General features: G+C 42.8%; 2 protein-coding genes across 5 annotated transcripts in view; one reads left to right on the forward strand and one right to left on the reverse strand.

Moving 5' to 3' along the window:
- On the reverse strand, positions 1-19467 carry SUPT7L (SPT7 like, STAGA complex subunit gamma). Of its 4 annotated transcripts, none has more exons than XM_072856719.1 (5): positions 19336-19467; positions 18071-18728; positions 10779-11103; positions 8625-8862; positions 1-5253 (listed from the first exon to the last, which is right to left on the reverse strand). In XM_072856719.1, exons 2-5 carry the CDS (start codon positions 18481-18483, stop codon positions 4991-4993), a joined length of 1239 nt encoding a protein of 412 aa, XP_072712820.1. In that variant the 5' UTR covers positions 18484-18728; positions 19336-19467; the 3' UTR covers positions 1-4990. The 4 variants fall into 4 exon arrangements, with proteins under 4 accessions (XP_072712820.1, XP_072712819.1, XP_072712818.1 ...); XM_072856718.1 differs by having other exon boundaries at positions 19229-19361; XM_072856717.1 differs by lacking the exon at positions 19336-19467 and adding an exon at positions 19044-19101.
- The window catches only part of SLC4A1AP (solute carrier family 4 member 1 adaptor protein), a 17361-nt gene continuing 10763 nt past the window's right edge, over positions 19165-25762 (forward strand). Inside the window, exons 1-7 of the mRNA XM_072856716.1 lie at positions 19165-19877; positions 20744-20927; positions 21638-21760; positions 22653-22713; positions 23605-23744; positions 23880-24040; positions 24792-24861. Of these exons, the coding sequence (XP_072712817.1) occupies positions 19344-19877; positions 20744-20927; positions 21638-21760; positions 22653-22713; positions 23605-23744; positions 23880-24040; positions 24792-24861 (1273 nt within the window). The 5' untranslated portion in view covers positions 19165-19343. The remainder of the gene's footprint in view (positions 19878-20743; positions 20928-21637; positions 21761-22652; positions 22714-23604; positions 23745-23879; positions 24041-24791; positions 24862-25762) is intronic.

Genomic DNA, 25762 nt, shown 5'->3' on the forward strand with positions numbered 1-25762 from the left:
TTATTTCTGAATAATTTTTTAAATTTTATTTTCTTAGAAATTACAAAGAAACTCTCTCCAGGAGAGCAAGGAAAAGAAACAACCCTGAAATACTTACAATCAATTTTGTTCCATATAAACACAAGCAAAGTTACATATTTCATTCACATGTATGTACAAAAACATTTTAAGTAAAACATCCTTCACACATAACATGTGCATTAGTCTCAGAATCAAGCACATAATCAGATTGGCCTCACCTACCCTACCTGATCTTATTTTCCTGTTTTCTTTTTAAATTGTAAATTTCTATGCAGGAAACATCTCTTTCTTCTGCACAGCATTATGCATATTCAAATTAGCATGGATGGTCTTGGAATTAAATCACTAGGTAGCACAGTCTGACATACAGCTGTATACTAAAGTTGTTACACTGCCGTTTATACAGTGAACTTTGTTGGATATCAGGCAAAACTCTTCAAAAGGAATAAAAAGGTATTGCTAGAGGGAAAAAGGAATATGATACACAGTGCTCTCTCAACTACAATCCTGTATGATTCCCATGCAAAACACTTCAAAAGCCAAGTAATTCACAGATCTTGCTCTCCAAATTGGTATCCAAGTTCCCACCAATTTCAATCATGGCAAAATATATCACTAAAGACATCAACGCTACTGGATATGGACGTGGTCAATACTCAATATTCCAATTTGCCATCCACCCACCTTTGGAAAGAGAAGGGAGAAAGATGAAAGAACCAACAAAACTGCAGACTACTGAAGCAGGTGAGTCGGCAGAACGCTTTACCAGCAACCAGCAAAAAACAACTGTGAGAGCAGAGCTTCATTCCAACCCACTGCATAATCTCACTGTGGCTTAAAATTTGGGGATTACATGGTCAATGAACTCCTCACTAGTTGCCCAAGGCTGCATTAACACCTACTAAAATCTTATTTGATTCATCAAAAGAGCATATTGTCTGTATCTGACTTGGCAAGCTAGATTTGAAATTTCACTATTTCATGCATGATGAACACCACTGTAAATCTAAGGACCGTAAACATTCAGAGGGGAAGGGCTCGCCCAGAAGGTAAAGCTTCCACATGCATCAAAGGAAACGTCAAGCACACAAATGTCAGAAGCAACACTTAGCATAATGGGGAAACAGGAGGTACAGATTTTACTCTGCCATCATTTTTAAATGTACAAGCGATGCCAATGCATTTCTCATCTCTGCATAAACATGCATCCCAAAGAGAATCAATAACACTTCCCTCTTACACTGCAACGACACAACTGAATCAAAGTAGGGTGAATTTCCACTGTATTTAAATATACTTGAAGCACTCAGGCTTGGCTTATTGCACAGTGTGTGTTACAGTGTGAAACGGGTGTGGAAAAGGGACGTGAAATAAAAAAACACAATTAAAAGTAAGACAGAACATCTGTACGTCAGCAATATAAAGACAGCACTTAAGATTGATGCTTAGGAGGCGTAACCAAAGCGCTGGAGAACACCAGATTTTCATTTTTAGCCCACTTGAACTCTTGCAAATGAGCAAGCGATGCTGGCAGCAGTCACTCTGTCCTCTAGCTCCTGAAAATAGTGCAAGGGACTTTGCATAGGTGCCCCAGCCTCAAGAATACTTTACTAAAACAGTTTGGCAAAGCATCTATGGACAAAGGCCCAACAACAGGTGTTCTCACACAGTATCAAAGATGCAAGGCCCAAATCAGGCTGAGCCTTGAGGCCCCAGCCTAGCACATTCTGTGTGTTGTGGAGAACACTGGATCTGCTGGTTTAGGTAAGATGGGCAGTCTGCTTTTAGCCCTGTACTACCATTTGAATGGCAACTTCTACTAAATGTGTAGAAAAGAAAAAGCACTGACCCAGCAGGAGGAAGTCTCCTCTGATTCCCATACAGGAAGGGCTAAAGTCAGGTCACTTAACTCGGATATTGATGGTGTGGATGTCTTCAGCTGAGGTAGCCAATTTGAACTCACTTTATGGGCACACAAAGGAAAAAGACATCTCTAAAAATTCCATTCATCTGACTCTGACCTGCTTTATACTTCTACTTCAAGGCCAGATGAACAGTGACCTAAGAATGACTATTCCTCTTCAGCTGCAAATGGGGCCCAGAGGAACAAATTTAGATGCAGACATCTAAAGCTGAGTGAGAAGATACCACCCCAAATGCCTTCCTTGCACCTGGGCAGTTGAACAGCACAGTTGTGCTGTACTTCTTCATGATAAGCAGTTTTGCTTAAAACCAGTATCATATAGGTCTGTAACATTTCAGTGTCCATGTAAGCATTCTCCAGCCAGCAACAGTCCTACTGAAATGGAAAAGCTCACAATTCTCACAACACTCTCTGAATGATCACGGTGCCTTTTCTGAATAGTAACTAAATCTCAAACACACTTCTAAGAGGCAAATACTATATTCTTCTTTTACAGCTGAGAGAACAGGGACATTGCAGCTTGCCTAATGGTGACTCAGAGGGAATCAAAATAAAGATCTCCTGATACACTGGTACGCTCTTCTACCACTGACTAGGCTTCAAATAGCTAGAATTTACCCCCAGGAGAAACCTTTAAAACTGATGGACAATTTCAACTCCAATGTCCATAAAAGCCTGTGGTCACACATTCTTATTAGACGCTGAGGAATTTTATGTTTGCCTTCCACTTCTATAAAGTGGAAGAGAAATACAGTTAGGAAAAAAGAATTAAGGCTAGGCATGTTATACAGAAACAAAAATACTATGCCTGGAGCTCATTCTTTCAAAAGATAAACTTGCAATTGTAAGGATAAATGGGAGGTTTGGTAAATCTCCCTCAAACACCCCAGTGGGTTACAGGTATAAAGCCAGTTTAAGCGGCTGTTCATTCTTGATTCATGTTCATTCTAGCTTTTTTGAGAGAGATACTCACTGAATCAAGTTAAAGACTGAGTTGATCAACTGAGGATTGTGCAGAACAAAAAAAATGCCATCAGTCAGCTGAGCCATAAAAGCAAGCAGTAAAATAGATTCTGTTTCAGACGAAGTTGTCAAGATAACAACTTTGAATACGAAACCTCAGCCAGCCTGAAGGTGCTGCACTCAATGCAACGAGAGCAAAGGAAAAGTTTGCATTGCCAGTACTGGCTCACACCAATAGTAAAAGCTGCTTCATTCTCTCCAGAAAACCACATCAACTCCCCTGACCAGGTGATCAAGAAATCAACTAGGGAAGAAGCTCTGCTGGACTTGTTTCTAATAAGGAAGAATTGGTGGAGAATGTGAAGGTCTTGGCTGCAGCAGACATGGAATTGTGGCATTTAAAATCCAGAGAAACGTGTACAAGACAGAGCCTTGGACCTTTACGGCAACATATTTTGGTTTATTCAAGGAATGTCTTGGCAGGATCTCATGAGGGACTGCCCTGGACTCCAAAGGGGCCCAAGTGTGGTGCCTTATCTTCAAAGACAGCTTTCTCAAAGGAGAACAGTCCTTTCTGACGAGCAGAAAGTAAAGCAGGCATGACAGAAGGCCAGCACAGATAATCAAGAACTCCTGACTGAGCTCAAACACAAAGGAAAAAGTACACAGAGGTGGAAGTGAGGATGGGCTGGCCAGAAGGGATACAGAGAAACAGCCCAAGCATGCAGGGACAGTTAGGAAAGCCAAAGCTCAGCTGGAGTTGAAACTGGTAAGAAACGTGAAGAGCTTCTTTAAGTACACTGGAAGCAAAAGAAAGGTTAAAGAAAACATAGGTTTACTGTTCAACAATGCAGGCAATCTGGTGACAAAGGATGCTCTTTGTACTTTGAGGCTGATGTACTCAACACCTTTTTTGCCTGTTTTCACTGATAAGATCTGCCTTCAGGCCTGCCAGGTCGCTGGGTCTTCTAGCAGAGCATGTGGGAATAAAGCATTACCTACAGTAGAGGAAGATGGAGTTAGCAAGAACTTAAGCCAACTGGACATACGTAAGCCCATGGAACCAGACAGGATGCATCTGAAGGCACTGAAGGAGCTGGCTGATGGCACTCTGAGGCCACTCTACAGCATCTTTGCTAGGTCATCATAACCAGCAATGGTTCCCCAAGCAGTGAAATACCCTGCCTTAAGACTGTCTTGTTGCCCACAACAGTCAACAAGCATGTAGCCAGCACATCGAGGGAAATTATTATTTCTCTCTATTCAGTGCTTGTGAGACCATACCTGGAGGATTGCATCCACTTTTGTGCTCCCCCTTAGAAGAAGGGCACTGCAGCAATTTCAGTGGAAGGCCACAAAGCTGGTTAGGCGGCTGGAGCACAGGACATACAAGGAGATGCTCAGGGAGCTTGGTTTCTTCACACTTAAGAAGAGAAAAGGCTAAAGAGAGATCTCATTGTATACAACCACTTAACGAAGTCAAGTTAGAGAAGTCAAGACTCTTCTCGGAGATGAACAGTGACAGAACAAGAGGCAATGAACACAAGCTGGAAATGGGAAATTCCGACTAGATGCAAGAATATCTTTTTTTCTTACTATGAGGCTAGTCAAAAATGGGAAAATGTTGCCCAAAGAGATTTGGCATCACCATCCTTGGAAACACTCAAAACTCAAATGGACAAGGCCCTGAGCAACCCACTCAAATTGGCTGTGCTTCAGGCAGGGGGCTGGACTACAAACGTCAAGAGGTCCCTTCAACCCAAATTATTCAATGACACTATGACTTAGTAAATCTCCTCACAACTACTTTCCACAGGTAACCGTCATTAATCTGCCAATGCAAGCCACGCCACCATGAAATGTATAGGGTAATCTTCAATCTCATGAGTCAGGATGGAGTATAGAAGCCAGCAAAGAGGGGAGCGGAAGTGCACTACACACCAAACCTCTCATAATAATTTTATGCAAGGTCCCTCATACACCAGGGCCAGCCCTGTTTATGCATCATACCCATCACAGTACTCTTAGTTTGTTTCAAGTCTATTACATACCATCAGGACTAAATAAAAAGACTGCCTCTTTTCACATCTTCTTCATCTTTTTCTTGCAGCGCTGGTTGAAGACAGGCGAGGATCCCATCAGACTGTCAGCAGAATGAGAACCATAGCTGCTCTCAGAGCCATTGGGGCTCTGTGGCATCCCAGCTTCGCTCATGCCTGACATCGGTTCCTCAAAGACATCGCTGCCTAGGACCCCGTGGCCATGTACATTAGCCTCCTCATTTTCCTGTGGCTCCATTTTCACCTGTGCCAAGTTCCAGAGTGGGGAAGCATTCACCTCAGCCCCTAGAGAAAGAAAAAGCACACAGTAATAACTCAGTAAAAAGACAAATTACAAACGGCATGCAGATGGGACAGCAGCACTGGTGAAGAAGGAGCAAAAACAAAGCTACAGGTGAACTAGGCTGGGGGGAAAACAAACAAAACACACCAAGCACTGTGAAACAATAAATAAATAAAAAATCTGTTGGCTTTTTTTTTAATAGCCCAGTAATTGCCGCTCTAAAAAAATATGATGCTATCCTTTCACAGCAATCCTCCACATGGTTTCCTCCATGAGAAACAACAACTTAAAGAGCCCACATCACTCTCCAGAAGGAGTGTCTCGGCAGCAATGAGTACACCAACAGCACATGAACTAGACCCTGCATAAGCAGGACTTAGAGGCAGTGCAGAACTCATTCATGATGATGAGGTCCTTGAAACGTCAGCAACCTCCTTTAAGCTGTCAGACATACTGGACTTCTGCAGGGAAGGTGAAGTGAGGGGGCAGAGGAGTAGTAGATGAATAGTCTCAAATACCACTTCCAGCACTGAAATGCAGGGACATCAGAGCTGCAGTCAGCCACCCGACTGCCTACCTCCTTGTACTCAACACCCGCAGGTCTCATCCGATCCTTCAGCAGAATGGAAAGAAACTCTCTTGGCTCAACCTCACAGACACCCTGCTGAGAAACAGCTACCCCCACCCCCTTTTTTTTTAAACTTTTGGACTAGTGTGCAATCTGAGCAGATTGAGTATATTCTGTACAAGATTATGAAACCATATTTCTTGAAAACAGCAAATGTTTTTCTCCCCAAGAGCAGTAATTATAGATTGCATTATTTCTGCTTATTTACAGTTTTAAGAGAGACAAAAATCCTATTAAAAATACACTAATTGGGCTCCTTGCTGAGATGGGCATAAACAGCCCAGAACTGAACAAAGCCTGAAATCGTCTCACTTTTAAATCTGGTCCTTCTTGTGTGGGGTTAAATTCATATGGAAAATAAAAAACCTAGGAAACCAGTTTTAATAAGTTTTCCAAACCTTGTATCTCAAGGAGCTTGGCTACAGATTGAAAGTACAACCAAACCTCTTGTACTGAGTCAAACCTACTACTATTCCCTACTGCAGCTTAGCCCAAACCAGGGTTTAGGAGACCTTTGTGGTAACACAGCCTACGTTAGCTCAGCAGTTAGACAGCAAGCCAGAATGAAAGTGCTTGCTGGTATCCAGTTGCCTTAATGAAAAGTCCTTTTTATGTTATCCCTCTCAACAACAATGGACACATCATTAAAATACTATCAGTTTTACAGAGTTGCAGTTCCAGTCTACACAATAATCAAAGATGCTCACAAAAGTTAACTGTGTCTTTCCTTCATCAATTGCTCTTCATTGCTCAGCCTTATTCCTTTCAGCTCTATCACCTGTCATTGAGAGTGTCACTAATGACTAAAAGTACTTAAGCATTGGCACAGGACATTTCATCTTCAAAGCACTTTAACTTCAAAGTACTTTACAAATGAGCTAATCCTCATGTTATCCTGCTGGGTGGAGGAACAAGGTCCTCAATTTTGCCTCCATTTCCCCAACTGCAATGAAATTAAGCAGCTAGCCCACAACCACAATGCCAGGCATAAGCAGAAACACAAGCAGAACACAGAAGGCTGTAACGAGAGTTTTGCCCTCAGACACTGAAGCCTTGCTGCCCTCTCTACAGGCCTCACACTTGTATTTTCGAGATGGTGGTGTCCTAACTGCAGCAGCTTTTTCTCATTCCTTATGATATTATGCTCTCTAGGCTGCCCAGCTCTAGACTGGGACTTCTCACAGTGATGAGATTTCTAAAGGCCCTTGTGAAGTGAAGAGGGATTTTCAGGGAGGAACAGAGCACTTGTATTTTTAATTAGAAAACATCAATGCGGTATCAGAGAGGCAAGAGGCATTTAATATACAGCTAGCATGCTAACCTCTGGGTCTCAAGTGGCAGATGCTAATACAAAGCTTTCCAGATGAATCACTCGCAACCCCAGATGGGCCAGAGGAGTCTGCTGTTCCCTCTCCCACAAAAATGTGAGCACTTCGCATTTTAGAGGTACTATGGAAAACAATATGAGCTTTCAGAAAAACATCAGATGGATTTGTGCTTTTTTAAAACTCAGAATGTGCTATTTAAAAAAAAAAATCTAATGGACTCAGAGATATACTCTAACCTCACTAAATATGCTACGTAGTTTAGGGTTAATAGGACGACAGGCTTCATTGTTTTTTAACCAGATTTTTAAGTGAAACAGTTATTATTGCAGGGATTTCCAGAGTTCAGAAGGTTCTACACAAAAATCAAAACTGGCTTTCTTTGGGAGAAGAATGTCTTCCTCATCTTCCAGAAACTTTAGGACTATTAAACGGTACACAGAATAAAACTTGTATATAGATATAGAAAAGGCACAGCAGTAGCAGATTCTCCCATGCTGACCACCAGTGTGCTTCAATGCCAACATCAAGGGATGACACTTGAGGAAAGGAGTGCAGCCTCCATGGCCCCACTACTTCATTCACCATTTCACTTTCCACGGCCTCAGCTAACTACAGCAGGCTTTGGGGTAGAGATGCTAGAATAGGAGAGACTCCCATGAGCCCATTTCACATAAGTCACTGATAAGCTTTCATAAAACAATGATTGTCACTACCAGGGTGACTTCTGAATATGGAGGACTGCACCAAGTATCGTTAGTACTTCCATAACTCATTCAGTGCCTAAACTATATAGGGTCTTGAATTTACTCCAGTCACAAGGAACATGGCCTTCCACTCCTCAGTAACATGAATCTCTGGACAAGAATCCAAAACTACCCAGAAAAAAAAAAGGAAAAAAAAATATCCAGTACTCTCCTTATTAGAAATAAGGATAAAACTCTAGTCTCTTTTAAACTAAAATATATACAAATATATAAACCCAAAAGTTATTTTTGTCTTTGTTATATTAGACTGGGAAAAAAACCCTGGTACTCACATCTGCAGAAAATACCCTAGCTCAAAAAACAACAATAAAGCCCTTGGGCCATCACTGTAGAAAAACAATCTACCTCACACCCATAAGAAAGCCAAGAATTTTAACCATCCCCTAAAAAGAAACACCATATAAAGCATTTGTGTTCTACAGGGTCCACAAATGGAGTAAAATTTAATAAATCCCAGTAATTGATACCTTTGATTCTTTGGTTTTGTATTTAGAACGCAAGCAAGGGTTTCCCTCCCATCCAAATCTTTTTACTAAAACTTAAAAATGTCTTCTCCCTCTCCTTCCTCACATTGGGATCTGCTATTAAAAATGGAAACAAGATCACATGGAACTGCTGATGGACTGTTTCCAGGAGTAGCAAGAAACCCCTACCTGAAGTCTGCGGGGAAGCTTCTACTTCCAAATTGGCAGAGAAGCGCTCACTTTGAGCTCCAAGGACTCCAACGGGCAAAGACTGGTCACCAGAAGCCAGATCTCCTTCCAGCTCCTCACTTATGGGGAAAGTAATATCACTAACAGGTTCCTCCTTAATCTTCACAGGCTTTGTGTCTTCTGCTGCCTTTTCAGGGTTGACAATCTTCTCATATTCTTCAGAGAGCTGCTTGCTAACCTGTCAAAGATCAGCGGGGGTGAAAAAAGAGGCCAGAAAGGTCAGAGTGACTTCAGAGATTCTGATGGCAATTACATTGCAGTGCGCTCTGTTCCCAGAATATTATTAACATCTGACCTGAATGAACAAGTAAACAGATTACCACCTACACAGGAAAGACTTTTTTTCCCCTTTAAGAACACCTTCTGTCCTGTAACAAGGGACTTTAATAAGAGGTTTAATCCATTAACACATCTGCTTGATAAATATGAGCATCTTTATTTCACAGACAGAGATGACAAGGCCCAGAAATTTAAACAGAGCATGAAACAAAAGCAAAGTGTGTCAGTCTTACTCTTTGGTTTTATCTATAAGACTGTCCCCCATCCGCCAGTAACAAACTTACTCCAGCATTACAAAACAAGCAGCTCAGATATTCATCAGCTCTATAGTCAACACTGGGCAAAGCCTGGGTGCCTTCTGTCAGATTCACAGCAAAAAACACAGAAGTTTTCTCCCGTCAGAGAATTGAAACAAATACAGGAATGAGATTTAAAACTACCCTGTACTTCTAGAAACTTAACAACTGTAAGCAATTAAATTAAAAATTTCAGATTTCATCTGCTTCTAACAAATGCTTGTTTATAACACTGAATCCCAACAGTCAGTGAACTGTGCTGAGGAAAAGTCCAAGGCTTTTTAACAGCAGAAGCAAGAAGGAAAAAGAATAGCAAAGCCTATTTCCCTCTTCTAGATATACTTCCAAATACAGAGGCTACTATGGATTTCAGCCCTGCATAATGAACAGAACAAATAAGACAATGACCGGCTGCAGGATGACAGTGAACTGCATCAGCAGAATGATGCAGAAAACCCAAATTCCAAAAGGAGACATCTGAACAAAAACATTTGAACAAAAATGAACAGAACTGGTTTTTTGAACAAAAATGTTTTTAATGAAGACAGATCTTGATGATGTTATTTTTATGCACAAACCTCAGACTCCATCACAATTTACATACTACATGCACTTACAGGTGTCTCTGATTTATACTGCCTCTGTAAGCCATGAGGTGCCAACCCTGGGAAAAGAAGGAGCACAAGGTAGCTGCTCCAAGATGAGTCAGCTGGCACTCAGGTAACGTGACAAGGAGGAAGGGATGGCAGGTTTTGCCTTTGGTCACAGGCTACCTACTTGATTCAAGTCGTGGTTTTTGATGAGTAGGAGTAAAATTCCCACTTCAAATCCTTGCATTTCTCTAAGTCCACAACAGGCAGTCTTATATCATTCAAACAAAATGCATATGTTTAATTTCACAGAATACCTGGACCAAGAGAAACCATACCCTTATTCTTACAACCTACGTTTAGATGATACCTCTTATTCCAAGGAATTTAATAATTCCTCTTCTTTCTCCACAGAAGCACAGTTCCCTCTAGAGTGGAAGGTAGCCTGTGTGACACCTCAGATCAGCACAATAGTATCCTATACTCCTAAAGCTTAAGCAAGTCACCCCTTGCTTACGCAAGCACAAGCCATTGTACAGCCCAGGAATTTTTGTTTGTCTGCTTACTTGTTTTCTGGAACAATAAGCAGCCGAATATCCCATTAAAGCAGAAAATTCAGTTAATCAGTCAATACTGATTTTACGACTACTTGATATTTTTGTCTGGGCCATTCAAGAGCTGAAGGCCTCCTCTTAAACCCAGACAAACCATCAGTAGAGCATTCCTAGCCTCAGTAGGGACACAAATAAGGGGCTCTGTCTTCCAGTCAAAAAAATCATGTTTCTCTTTTCCTTGATGACTCACCTCCACACTCAAGAGATTTTCTAATCTGATTTTACCTCAGTAAGACCCAGTACTTGGTACAGGAATAAGCAATTGTACTGGGGGTTCATTTCTTGGTGCTGTCAGGTCCCTAATGCTCTTCTCACCTGAAGCATGTAGCTGTGATAATCCTTAATACGGTGTTGCCAGAACTTCTGCAGCGAGAGCACGCTGCCAATGCCCACTTCATGGAAGACCTGCTCCATGACATCAGGGAAAGGGGTGTGCCCAAGTCGAGCTTCTCGATCCACAGCAAAGCGCAGCAGTTTGGTGAACTTCAAGCAGTACTCGTGGGCGATGTCTGTCAGGGTCTCCAGGACACTTTCATTGGCACACTCAAAGCCTGTGTGAGCCAGGATGGTGGCCATTGACTGGTAGAGAAGCTGCCGGCAGGAGGACCAACTCAGCTCAGTCACTGGCTCCCCTTTTCCTCTAAAAACCAGAAAAGACAAAAATACCACACTTCCAAAACCTGAAAGGAATGTATCAGTTGAAGAGATACTGTCATAGGTGATGTACAAAGGGAAGGCAGATTGTCTGGGGTTCTCCACAGCTTCTCCATTACATATGAACACTACCTAGCAAGGGTTTATCTGCTTTCCCTTCTTCCCCTCCCTCCAAATCAGCACTGCCAATTCTCATTTTCCCTTCTAATGCCACAAGATTCCTTGGGTGATTCATGAATGTGGGATGCAAATCTTCTGAACCCTTAAGCAACTCCCTTCCCACCCAAGAGCTTTTCTCCTGGAGATGTGAATTAAATGGGTCCTTGACACAAACAAAATAAAGCATTTTAAATAACATGAATGCAAATCATTTCCCCTCTCAGTTAATTACATTTCTCTTCCTTATTATCTCTGATGTCACAGGCCTAATAGTCAGATACAAAGGCTTCTGGGATAGACAAGATCTGAATTTACAATGCAAAAGACACACATAAAAAGCAAGGAACAGGATACACATACATTTCATAAAGTTACACTGTAGCCAAAAAGACCATTTCCCTGCCCTCATTTCCAGTAGTCACTAAGCATGACACTAAAAGAAGTGTCCCCATATGCAACCTAAAAAGTGAACACCAGGCCCTGGGAGGAGCCTGGAGAGGTTCTGCCGTAGAGCAGCATTGCCTGGCCTTGGGTTTGAGACCTCTCTTCTCGGTGTTGCTAAGCGGGAAGGAGTGACCACGCAGGATGGAGGAGATGGAGAACAACTGACAGGAGCACTTCAAACATCATTCATTTACAGACAGGCAACCGAATTTTTCATCGAGATGAATTAACAAATAGAAATTCCCCATAGGAAAAAGACAGGATGAGATAAGGCAAGGCCTCTGAAAGGTAAATATATTTCTACCAGATTTCTCAACTCACAATTAAATGCATGCGATGTGTTTGCTCGTATCAGTAACACGGTCTTCAAATGCTGATGTCAAAAAATCAAATTTCCTTTCTGCTAAGTATGGTATTTATATACTTTTTTACACTTCATTCAGCACCAATGGCAGAATTAAGCTAACAATTTCACCCTTCATTTGTTTCTGATCAATTTCTCCCAACATCTTCCGCAGCCCACCCTGAGATTCGCCTCGCTCTCACCCTACATTACTCGCATACCACCACACACTCTTTCCAGTAACAAGACCGGATTAAACAGTACACAGACAGCACTGATGCCTTGATAAAATTCTCGCTACTCTGTCTCTCCAACGCGTGCATTAGGTACCATTCAGTCTCACTAAGACGCTGGGTCACAGAGCCTCAGCTCCCCCTGATCCTGAGAAGCAAACCATAGAAAACCACTGAAACACAGCAGTAAAAAAAGATAACATTTCAGGGGAGTGAAAATGGAAGGTTAACCTTAGAGCTGTCAGGACCAAAATCATTCATTTTCGAGAACACCAGCTCAGCGCTTTCTGATTATTCAGATAAAGGGGGGGATCACACTATACTGAAAGCTGCAGATGATGGCATTTTTAAGGGGATATTAAGAACAGCATGTAGATCTCAGGTCATGGATTCATCCCAGTTATTAATTGCTGCAAAAAATGACTCACATCCCAATTCCTACTCAATTATGTAACTACTTTGTAAAGAAGACAGCAGGCGCTCTGACAAGATGAATTAAAAGATCATCAGTTTCCTTATAAACCAAGTGTCACCCATACTGTTTTTACACCTCTCTCACTCCCCCCTCCACCTCCCAGTGACAGATTTCTGAAGTTCACAAACAGCCATATGTCTCATACAACACTGGGACTAGGAGGTTACAACAGAAAAAAAACAGCCATTGAACAAAACCAACCAGAAAACAACCATCAAAATTTATGCCTATAAAAAAGAATATCTTCTTTTTTAACACATATAAAGGACACACCTAGCTGTCCAGCAGCCATCAGTTGACAGTATCTTCAAAAACACCAGACACCAGACTACTATTAATACGGAGACAAATAAAGAGCCATTATTGACGCTCTGCCACTCACTCAAAACACTATGGACAAACTTACACTAGACACAGAATTTGGCAAGCCCAAGCAGGTTACTCAGCCACTTGTAAAGTAGAGCACAACAACCATTCAGCAATGCATATCACTGCTCAGAAGCAGCAGAGAACGTTATGTCTCTTTTAAACTCCTAGAGGAAAAGAAACTAATTGCCAGCATTAAAATGCAGCTAGGTCACTATGCTGAAAGGGATATAATCAACTTGAAATCTAATCAGTTAAAGACAGAGAGAAAAGAAATTTAAGGTACTGTACTCAAATCCAAATCCCCACCTCTTGTTCTTGGTAAGGTAAATCAATTTTGGTTTGTTTTTCTTATTTTTCCTTCTCTTGTTTTCCTGTTTCCCACAATAAGCAATAGAGGAAGATTATTAAAAGCCTGATTAGACAGCAAAAATTGAAATATTGTTGTAGATGTTAATGGAAACCAACAAACGAGAAAATACCTTTTTTTCCTTCATCTGCTTTAACTTTCAGGTACTGTCTGATAAGAATGCACATAAACAAAAACAGCCATATAGACACCTTTAAGTTGAGAGCAGTTATCTAACATCAAGCCTTCCCAAAAAGGACCAGCAAACTTCTTTTCCATGACGATCATAGCTAAAGAGCCTTGGTCTTAGATCTCGTCCAAATACCTAGCACCTACAAAAGCACCCTTCCAGATACTATCATTATGCAGAATGCCACCCTCTGCAGCACTTACTGCTTTCCTGAAAGGCTCCCCATCCAGCAACTATCCAAAGCCAAACGTATTTAACATATTACCAGGGTCATATGGCTGCAAGTAAACAAGAGTGCTTTAATCCCTAAAATTCTGTCACCAGAGATTAACAAAACTGGCAGTTAGGCCTGTGACTTGGACATGATCATCTCTACAGAATATATAGTATGAAATTTATCACAAATGCTGGCCAACTTGTCGCTCTTCAATTCTGTATTTCCAATAGGATCTATATTTTTACATATAGGTCACCAACACTACATGATGTTCCAGACAGAAATCTACCTGCCAAGCCACGAATTCATCAGACCCAAAGCCCAGCCTTCTCCCGCTGCTGCCAGCAAACCTGCAACATGCAGAACTTCACAGAAGAAAAGTGTCCATTTATACCAAACAGGCTTATTTTCAGGATTCCTAAGGTTTCAGAACTCACAAAAGGACCATTTTCTGTGTCAGCAAGACATTCCCCAAAGGCACCACAATCCATTCATCCAAGCTCCTCTCCTGTAAGGCTGTTTCTCTTAGAGGGAAGGAGATCTCGTGGTTCATTTCCTGTGCAACTGTCTTCAGGGGAAAGTGTTTGGGCTAAGTCAGTACAAGATCGACAGCCGAGGTTCACTCAACTGCAGTAATGAATTGAAGTGCTCTGCTCCCTCCTAGGTGAGCATAAGCTAGCAGCAGATGGAGGGAGGGATTGTTTTTCCTATGAACACATCAATTTTATGAAACATTACATTGTGGAGTTGAATTTCTACCAAATGAGGTGCAACAAGGTCGCTTCACAGCCATTTTCCCCAAAACAGTAAAATAAAGGAGAACATTGGAAAAACAAGATTATACTAGTCAGAGAGTGCATCAAAGTACACAGCGCACTAACTCAAACCAGAAAGTTTTTTCCTTTTGGAAAAGGGCCTCTTTCCACCTCGCCCTGAGTAAGCCTCTTTTTAAATACCTCTGCTATGTCTACAGAAGGCTGCACAGGTATAAAAAGAAACTGTTCAAAAGATAAGGGCAAGAGATAATAGATAACGTTTGGAAAATAAATCGGGTCCCAGTGGCCCAACCCAGAAGACTGGACAGTTTAGGGGCTAAGCCAAAGTGCTTAGCCCAGCAGGGGAAGTATGTTCTGCCTGCTCTAATCTCCACTGCTCCAAATCCTTCCCAACATTAAACCTGCTATCCCACTGACATGTGCTTCCCTATGTCTGTACAGACATTTCTCAACTAGAAGCCCTTCTGCCAGGAACCATCTTCCCATTGCAAGCTCCCAGTTTCATGCACAGATTATCTTCCAATGCAAAGCACACATTCGATGTGGCCAGGAACGCAAATGAGAGAATGGCAGAGAAATCTGTTAAGAAACCAACCACGCACACAAAAGAAAAAGCATCTGAAGAGGCACATAATGAGCAGGTTACGTTTCTTTTGACAACAGATCCATGCTAATTGGAGGAAGCTGAACAGAGAAGAAGGAAAAGCTAGCAGCCGTATTATGGTAAGAGCCTCCTGTTCAAATGGTAGTTTCAAGTCTACAGTTCCCTTACTTATTCTTCATCAATTATGCTTTAAGCTTACCTTCTGTTTCTATACCAACCAAAACAAACGTTAATTCCTTATTGTGTATTCCAAGAACTGTAACATCAACAGTTGCAAATCACCAGGACCAGATGGTAATTCATCCAGGAATACTAAAGGAATTCAAGGATGAAATAGCTGAATAGCTGTGGTGAGTCACCTCTTGCTTTAAACTGCCTTGGCCCATGAGGACAGAAAACGTGAAAACATTTTCTTTTAATAGCTTCAGAAAAGAAGATGTGAAGAACTGCAGGCTGGGAAGCCCGATATATTCTGGTGCATCGGGGAAATTCAAAGGCATTATAAGAACAGAATTAGAGGACACATGGGTAAATATGATACACTCATAAAGAGTCCAGACAGCTTTTGTAAATGGAAAATCTGCTTCACAAACCTACTAGACTCCTCCAAATCCATCAACAAGAAAGTACATAAGAGATATCCACTGTGGAGCCCAGGTCTTCCCTCAAGGATCTGTACCAGAATCAAGGTTTGTTTCAACATATTTATAAACAGTCCGGAAAAATGGAGGCGGGGAATAGCGTCGTGATTGAAACTGCTGGTGGTACAGATTTTGGGGGGTTGAAAAGACCAAAACAATTGAGGAATAGCAGTAAATTAGGTTCTGCCTCTTCCTCAGATCAAAAGGGACGAGGAGGTAGGGGTTACAGGTATGAGGCGGGGCAGAGGGGAGGAAAACCAAAATGAATCCAGGGAATAACAAAATAAAAGACAAGGGTCTGAGGTTAAAGGATGAAAATTAATAAGGAAACAGAAGAGGACATGACTACAATAAAGAAACTTGTGGTCTGATTCAGGCTGGCCACTCTTATCTTCCTTTCTTCCTATACCTATACACCGCTTCTCAGACCCAGGTTACTGCCAAAGAAAATGGAATTAAAATATGAATTTAGTCGAATACCGTAACTCTGACAATGGCACTTCAGAAGGCAGCATAAAATTAAGCACTACCATGTTTTATCAAGGGGAAGAATGGTCTTCCTTAAATAGTTTTTACACACTAAGAACAAGCGTCGGCAAATCATATAACTTTATTTTTACTACTATAACAGCAGTTGGTATTCTTAATTTATGTGTCTTAAAACAGTTAAGAACAAACATGCAACAACAAACTCAAAGCTTTCCTCCTGGAAAAGCATCAATGTGTTTGGTTTAGCAAGCACACAATTAAATTCTAGTCTACACTGCAGCTCATTATAAATCCACTCTCTGTCAGCCACAAAACATTTCATTTCAAAATTGTCTATCCAGTTTTTACAATCTAGTCCTTAAACTCCCCCATGTGGTTGACTGCTAAATAACATTTCTTTACTCGGACCCCAGAAGCTCACAAAGGACAACAAAAAGACAAAGCAGCCCCCAAAACATAGACAGAGACACAGAAAACTGAACTTAAAGGTGAAGCCACTGGGAGGGCAGAGCAGAACACTGCTCAGTTCTACAAATCACGGGGCCAGAAAGAGCAGGAGTCCCAGGGCTCAGACTTTATCCTCACAGGACTGGATTTCCCTTCACCCCTCTAGGCTAATTACCTTATTTCTTCCAAGAAGGATGATGGTGTTCCTCCACAAACAGCACTAAAGAATCACTCTACTGTTCAGAGAGACTATGTTACCAAAAGCAACATCTTTCAATAAAATGCATTTTATACAACCTCAGGCCATTAAAGATCTCAGTGGCATTTAACTGATATATTATATTTTATTGATGCACATTTTCCCCATTTTAAAAACTAAAATGTATTATCCTCTCCCACACCATGTTCATTGGTGCACAGTCTTTAATCTAAGAACAGAAAGTTATAGTAGTGAGGATTAATCCCTGAATTTAAATGCACATAACCTACCAAGTATCATGAGATCCTGCAAGAAATTCAACACCTCCTTGTGAATTCAGAGGGGTAGACAGGGAGGTGGTGGCAACACTATTTAATCAAAGATTGGCTGCAGCCGTAGAAGCAATGCAACCTTCCTTTACATTTTCTCCATCCCTTGGCTGGTGGAACCAGTATCAGAGACAAGAACTCCCTTCACCCATACTCATCACCACCTCTGACCAACAAATAACGCAAACAGGGTGAAATGTGATAGTTACTACGCCACAGGTCCTTGGCCACTGAAATCTTACAAATATGTTATCAAATCATCTTTTCAGAACCTACAACTAAACAGCCAAAACCGAGTCATGTGTCTTTTGGATTTTCAGTTACAATAGGGCAAGTTTAGTTGTGAGTAAGCAACCTAAACAGAAGAGACTTCACATCCTATAACGAAATTGTCAAAAGACCATTGAAGATAGCAAAACCATTCACAAACATTTAGCGTAGCACTAACAAGACAGAAATCAGCACTACACATCCACATTTTATAGACAGGAAACAAAAGCACATTTATTTTAAACAATGTGCATGTTATCCATAAGGGAGAAATCTAAATCTTTCCTTTTCGAAGCCTGTTTCATACTTTACATACAACTGTTTGACCCTTCAGCCTAAGGGAATCACCATAACTACATATATATTTAAAACCAGTCAGCTTTCCTTCAGCCAAGAACTAACCCAAAGAAATACCAACACACCTGTAGAAATCACTCTCTGGGTCACTGTGCCTCAGCTGAAATGGCATTTTGGGGGTTTTGCTATCCAGAGGAAGCAGGTCATCAGGGAGAGGTGGAGAGGCCGGACAAGATGGCAGAGGTTCGCTGTCTTCAGTTTTTATGCCCTCCGCTTGCTGCTGGTTTTGAGCCTGAGCCATGGCGATCAGGCTGCGCAGCCGCCTGTTGTGCTGGATGAGCTGAATGGTGTGAATTGTGAGGCTGCAGGGCTCCGAGGGGATGTCCAACATGGTGGTCGGCCGGGGTTTGTTTGCAGATGGCTGATGCAATGGAGGATCTTGGACTTCCACAGTACGAAACTCACGCTGAAGCAGGTCAAAGGAGCTGCGATTGGCCTGGTTAGATGAAACCGGGATCTCACCCCAGTATCGCAGCATTTTTACACTGGTCACGTACTGTCCTCAGATCCCAAGAGAAGGCTACCAAATACTGTACTACAAAGGAGCCTTGTCGCAGGGAAAAGTGCTAGGCTTTGGGCGGCAACAGAAACTGGAGCTGGGATGACACTCTGAATACAGCGAATTATGACTGTCAAGAAAGCTGACGCTCACTGCGCAGCGCAGTTTCCACAATGGCATCAGGACGCAACGCTGACATTTAACAGATTACATTGCTGCTTCTCCTGAGGGGGGGAAGAAGAAAGAAACGCACCCGTGAGGCGGTCATTATTTCTGTTTGTAACAGGGGCTGGTGCGGCTCCGCCTAGGCCACGCCGGCACCTCGCTGAGCGGGACCCACGACGCACCCTGATTTGCGTGGAGAAACTCCGGGGGCCGCACTCGGTTCGCCCGCCGCCCCCGCAAGGCGCCGCCGCCCGCCCTCCCCGGGCCCAGCTCCGAGCCCGCGGCTGCCCCGTACCCCGGCCCCTCACCCCGGCCCGCGGCTCCCCACGGCAGCACCAAGCCCGCCCGCCCGGCCCGGAGCCCCCCCGCCGTACCCCGCAGCACCCCGCCGCTCCGCTCCCGGCCGCCGAGCCGGAAGTCGGCCGCGGTCCGCCACCAGAAGCGGTTCCCCCGCAACCAGCGCTCCTTCGCGCCGGGAGGAAGGAATCGATCGCCATCGCCACCGCCGCTCCCGCCTCCCCTGCCGCTGCCTCCCTCCCTGCCTCACCCCTGCTGCTACCGTGGGCCGCGGCTGAGGCAGTGGCGCGACCCCCTGGAGCTGCGCCCGACCCCGGTACTGCAGCCGCAACGGCGCTCGTCCCCGGAGGACTCTATTTAGGCACGGACCCGGGAAGATGGCGGAGGCCTCGGAGACGGAGGCGGCGGCCGAGCCCGCCGCCTTCAAGCGCCCGAGCCGCCCGCTGCCCCCCGCGCCCCGCGCCGCGGAGGGCGGCGAGCCGGGGCCCAGCCCGCTGCCCTCCCGCCCTGCCGCCGCGCCGGCGGCGCCGCGCTACGAGGAGCCGCCGTGGGGCAGCCACCCGCCGGCCGGCGCCGGCTACGGGCTGGAGGTGCTGAAGGGCGGCGTGGCGCTGGGCTCGGTGCGGCTGGAGGGCGGCAGCTGGTTCCTGGTGGGGCGGCTGCCCGGCTGCGCCGTGGCCCTGGAGCACCCGTCGGTGTCGCGGCACCACGCCGTGCTGCAGTACCGCGGCGCCGGCTGCTCTCCCGACGGCCCCGACGGCGCCGATGCCGCCGGCTTCTACGTGTACGACCTGGGCAGCACCCACGGCACCTTCCTCAACAAGGCGCGGGTGCCGCCCCGCACCTACTGCCGGGTGCGGGTGGGCCACGGGCTCCGCTTCGGCGGCAGCTCCCGCCTCTTCCTCCTGCAGGTGGGTGGGGGCCCGGGCGGCCCCGCCGCGCTCCCCGGGGCGTGTGTCGGGTGAGTCGTGTGGTAAAGGCTTCCCCGGGTCGAGCTCAGGAATTGACCCGGCTCTAGCTACATCTCCCTGGCGTCTCGGGGTGAAGCCCGCTTCTGAGGCGTGGGGCGGTTTGGATGCTTTGGAAGCAGGCCAGCGCTGCCGTGGTGGTTTTGCTGGGGAAAAGTAGTCAGGTGTAGGTATCCGCTGCCGGCTCTGCCGTGAGGTCCGGGGCTGAAGGACGGAGCAGGGCCGTGGGGTCCCCGCGCTGCTGCATCGCCCCGGTGCACTGGGCACAGGGCAGCTCTGCCGGGGGTCAGCGTGAGAACAGGCATGGCAGCTTCTGCCAAGGTGCAGTGAGCGCAAAAGGCATTTTTCTCTGACAGTATGATGTGTCAGGAAAGTCTCTCTGACAGTATGAGGCATCAGGAAAGTAAAGCACTAATATGTCTTTGTGACAAGGGGAGCTTTTATTAGTAGGAACTTGGAGAGCACTTGGCATGCCCTATACGCGCTTCAGAAGCTGCTCATTCCTCAGATTCTCCCATGTGGTGCTGACAGAAATTTTTGCCTTCTGCCTTTAAAGTACAGTTATATTTGAGATTGGTCTGACTACAAGTACACAGTAACGTTTGTTTCTTTTTTCCCCACTTTGGAAAGGGCATTAAAACTAATATATTTGGGGATGCAAACCATAACAAATGGTCTAATAATTCCACTTTTTGAAAAGCGCTATAATGATTTGTTTATGTTATTGTACATAATCTGCATGTGTGTTGAAAATACTTCTTTCTTTTCTTTTAAAAAACACTTCTGCTAAGTTACTGTTTGTGACGTAGGGACCCAAAGAGGACCAGGAGTCTGAGTCGGAGCTAACTGTGACTCAACTGAAGGCACTGCGTAAACAGCAGCAAGCAAAATTAGAAAAGACAATGTTGGGAGAGGACTCTGATGAGGAAGATGAAAAAGAGGAGAGAAGTGAGAGGAGTCAGAACAGTGATATGAGCTGCTCATGGGGAATGGGTAAGTGATGATGTATAAATCAGCTGATGCACCCTGGAAGGTCTTTAAGCCAGTTTTCAGTGAATACTAGGGTTGAAATTCCAGCTGGATGCCAAGTGTTCCAGCCCAATTCTTGAGTACAAATTAATCCTTTTCTTTTTAAGAAGAAGAGTGCTGTCATAAGGCAAGCTTACAGCTGGTGAGAAGTATGTTAGAGTTCCTTTTAAAAGGTAGAATGTAATTTACCTACGCCTGTAAAAGGCCATGAAACTGAGAGTTTAGGTTAATGCTGTGTGTTTTGTTCCTGTGACAATGTCCACACTTTTGCCCAAGAGGGGAAATTTATTTGCTTGAGACTTCTATGCAGTATAGCTGTCTTTAAATTTAAACAGGAAGTCCACATCTTGAAGCTAGATAAATTGTAATTAATGAGCTTTTCAGTACAAACTGAGTTGTTTTTTTCAATGGAAACGTATAAGCACATAAAGCCTTGAAAGTGCTGAAACTGCAGTGATGTTCATCTGCAAAACTGTATCTTATGATGGAATAACTAATAGCAAAAAAGAAGCAGGGTATTTTTTTTATTGGATGCAGAAATAATATTCAAGTTAAGGGAAATAATTTTAAGATGATGTAGCTGCTACTGCTTTCAAACTAACGAAAGTTGAAATATACTGGTGTTCTCTTTCTAATGTTTCACCTTTTTTTGCACTTTGTATGTCTTCTTCTAGGGGAGGATGCTGAGGAGGATGAAGTTGAAGAAAACCCTATTGCTATTGATTTTCAGGATGTACAAGATGCCTTCTATATGAAAGATCCTAGGAAGGCCTTACAGGGCTTTTTTGACAGAGAAGGTATATTTTTTCTCTTTTTTTGGTTTTAATTAAATGTAATTTTTTATATTTAGCAACATGTGACATTTGTGCTCATGTTTTTCTTTGGGAATTAAGGTGTGGGAGCTAAACTTTTCTATTACATTGTGTATAAGGTCTTTTTATTTTTTTGGTCAAGTTGGGGGGGGTGTTGGTGGTGGTTTGGTGTTTTTGTTGGGTTTTTTTGGTGTCTTTTTTTTTATTAAAACTTAACTCACCATTGTATATCTGAGACTTAGTTACTAATTCCTAAACTGGGATTTGTAGAGAGCACCTTATATTCCTCTTGAGTGACACTCAAACCACACCCATGCTTTGAAGCTGTGCTGAAAAATCCAAACCCATCCAATTCCAGACTGTTCTGTTTGGAGATGGCTATGATTGAGAGATAGAATTGGAAAGTATAAAAAGACAAAAGGCAATAATGAACTGGTCTAAACTTTCGATGGTTGCTAGTGAAACTTACAGATGACTTGCTTATTTGCTAAAGTGAAAAATTAATCTTCAAGATAAACAATATCTGTGAATGCAGATTGAAGTAATGACATTTTGCAATGTAATTTACTTTAATACATACAGAGGCAAGACTGTTTTTTCTTTGAACTGCATATTCCTGAACAGGCCACTTAAAGTGTTTTGGTTTTTTTTTTTTTTGATCTGAAAAAGCCTTGATTGTGAAAAACAACCAAATGAGCATAATACCAAGTGAAGATCCCATGGCTTAAAAAAAAAAAAAGGCGGAAAATTAAGTTCTTTGATATGTAACAAGGGCATTTTATCTCTTTTGTTTAACCGTGACATTGTTCTCTGCTGTAAAGATTATTCCTGCTTATGTCAATTTTGGTTACTACATCAACTTTCTTTTCCTCTCTAGGAGAAGAGTTAGAATATGAATATGATGATCGTGGGCACAATAGCTGGCTATGCAGGATCAAGTATGTATATCTCCATTCACTTTTGTACATAGAAGCTGACTTCACTGAATTCACAAACAAAAGCTGAAGGAATTACTTGTCTTGTCACACTTGGCAAGGAGGCCAGCTGGAATTACACCTAAGCCCTGACACTGAGACAGAAGTTCAAGGATCAGTGCCTAGCTCATTGTCTGCTCTCCTTTCTGGTCTGCCAGCATTTGGTTTTCCTTAGCGATGAAAATCGGGAAAGCAAGAGTTTAGGTTCTTTCAGTTCCCCTTGTTTTAAGAAAAATGTAAAACTGAAATAAGAGAAAAGAAACTAGGGGACAATATCTTTCAATTCCTAATGGGGGAGAGAAAAAAAAAATCATTCATTCTACTGTGTACCCAGTTCCAGTTCTTTTGTGGTATAAGGCAGTTTTTGATGGGTTCCTGCAAGAGGCCACTAACGTAATTTGTTTATAAGACAGGATAAGATGAGGTGGAAATTAAGTCAACAGCATAGGTCTCAAATGGATAGGTACAACATTGCAATGATTGTACTGCTTAAGAAACCTTTGCTTCAGCATGGAAAATATTTGTTACTGGTGTCACATGGATGCAAGATACTGGTGCTTAAAATGATTTGGGGATTGAAATTTAACCTTTTAACTTCTTGTATTCCCAATGGAATGAATATAGGAAGAATTATTGTTTGGACTAGTGAAATCAAAATTACTTGCATGCTTTAGGAAATCCATGCTTGTGTTTTGATTGGTACTGTATGAAATGAAAAGTGAAAATATGTAATCAACAAAAAAGACTAGAGTGAACGGGAAAGAACAATGCCAACGTGATAAATAAAATATCTGAGTAGCATCTGTGAAAAGCTGTTTGTATCTGAGCTGTTCTCTGATCCTTCAAACTGAACAGGTTGCCTGTGGATGATGCATCAGGGAAGCAGCTGGTGGCAGAGGTTCTCCATTCAGGAAAGAAGAAGGAAGCAATGATACAGTGCGCACTGGAAGCTTGCAGGCTACTCGATGCTCGGGGAGTGCTGAGGCAAGAAGCAGGTGAATGACTAGTCAAATGCTCTGATCGTTCTAAAAGCCTAAATTGGGGATTTGAGATTGCTATCTTGAATTTGTTTTATTGCTCAGTGGTATGCAAATCATTTTGTTTCTTGCCTTCTCCCTTACCTTTCCCAGTATCCCGGAAAAGGAAATCAAAGAACTGGGAAGATGAGGATTTTTATGACAGCGATGATGACACCTTCCTTGATCGAACTGGTGCTGTAGAAAAGAAACGACTGAACAGAATGAAAAAAGCTGGTAAAATAGAAGAAAAACCAGAGACTTACGACTCCCTGGTAAGAATTATTATGGCATGCCAGGCTTATTCTCTCATGCATGTATTATTACTAAGAAAGAAAGTAAAAAATATTTCCTCATCTTTCTCTGTTAGCTTGAACTCTGATATAATTTCAGACCTTTAGCTCTCAATTGGCCAATTTAGAATAACATAGTGGTTTTTTGACTTGTGGACAATATCTATAAATACCTCAAAATGCTGCTTACTTTATTCTAGTGGAAGCATACTACCTTGCTTTTGCCTGTGTAGTATTGCCTTCTACTTGGTGGATCATGGCAGTATGTGAATTAAATACCAGAACAGGATACTCTTCTGATGCTTTAAAACCATTTTAAAATAATTGCAAGCTTTCAAGTGCACAGGGCACATTCCAAAGAAGGATCTCATTCTGCTTCAAAGAATAAGCAGCCTGGGCTGACAGGCATATGACAACTGAAAGTCCCACACGGACAATAGGGTGTGGGGGAGCAGGGATAGGGAGGGTTGGAGGATCACAGTCGTGGTATAACACTGCTGCAGAAGTATTATACATATTTTTGTGTTTCAGAAAGAAAATTATTTGAACAGTATGTGAAAGGACTGATAAGTTGTTTAGGAACAATCTAGACTATAATTTTTTCTGCCCAGAAACTCCTGGTCAAAGATCAGAAGTAGAAAAATGGAGGTAATTTGGTAGGATATTTGAGTAACTCTTAAAAAAGGATTTTAAGAAGATAAAAAGATCTTCTAAGCATGTTGTTCTTTCATAGGTCACAAAGCTAAATGAAGCTGAAAATGAGCTTTCTGAGATAACACAGAAGCTGAAGGCTTCAGGGAAAGGTAAGGCATGAAGTTTATTTGATCATAGTGCTTTCTGTAAAGAAGAATAAAGAGATGAAAACGTATCTTATGGATTTCTGTCTCAAGTACTTTTTTTTTAGCGGCCACTTTTCACAAAGGAATAGGAAGATTTGCAGGTCACTGAGTTAACTGGAGAGGATACTTACCCTCTTCGTACAATAATTTATGTACTCTGTGTGTATAGTCACTTGCTAATGAACGCAGCTTTTTCTAAAGCAACCAACATCTAAGTTAGGGAAAGGAGGTGAGTGTACAAGCTCCTGGAGCTTAAGAGGGTGAGCATTGTTACTGTTTATCTGCCCATATTAGTGAAACTGAACCAATTGGAGGAACACTTTTTTCCACTCCCTCCAAAACCATTTATAAGGGAAGAGCAAGCAACTGACAGAAAAGACATTATCTTTTATTTCACTTCTCTTACTGTAAATGCACCTTAAAAAGGAAAGGTGGGAAAAGAGAAATGTGGAGTCAAAGCAGTGGATGCTTAGCCTGTATGTTCAGTGAACTTGCTAGTTTATGAAGGTGCCATTCAGGTTCTAGGATTATGCCTTTGTGTACAAAGGCAGAGCCTTTCCAAAGTGGTGACTGTATCTGGTAGTGAGTTAGATTTAAAAGCATACTGTACAAATAGCTGCATTTTGCTTTCTGTTACTGATGATGTCTCATGAAATAAAAGGAAGGCATGAAGGAAATGTGTTTAGGCTGGTTCTTCATACAAAAACCTTTTTAACAGAGTTGGCATTAATAAAAGGGTTGCAACGTCAGTTTGTCAAAAGAGTTTCTCTCCAGGAAGCCTAGCAGCAGTCTGACGGCTGGACTATCTTTTGTGCATTATACGGGTATGTTTCTTTCTAGTAATTCAGCTCCACACCAAAACTCA

This window comes from Ciconia boyciana, chromosome 3 (assembly GCF_034638445.1).
Source record: "Ciconia boyciana chromosome 3, ASM3463844v1, whole genome shotgun sequence".
NCBI classification, from domain to species: domain Eukaryota; kingdom Metazoa; phylum Chordata; class Aves; order Ciconiiformes; family Ciconiidae; genus Ciconia; species Ciconia boyciana.

Excerpts from the sequence above, each read along its gene's own strand:
- SUPT7L (XM_072856719.1), bottom strand. The coding sequence starts at position 18,483 with ATGCTGCGATACTGGGGTGAGATCCCGGTTTCATCTAACCAGGCCAAT. Across the intron at positions 11,104-18,070 it reads CCAGAGAGTGATTTCTACAG|AGGAAAAGGGGAGCCAGTGA; the intron begins GTGTGTTGGTAT and ends TCTGGTTTTTAG. Across the intron at positions 8,863-10,778 it reads ATCACAGCTACATGCTTCAG|GTTAGCAAGCAGCTCTCTGA; the intron begins GTGAGAAGAGCA and ends GATCTTTGACAG.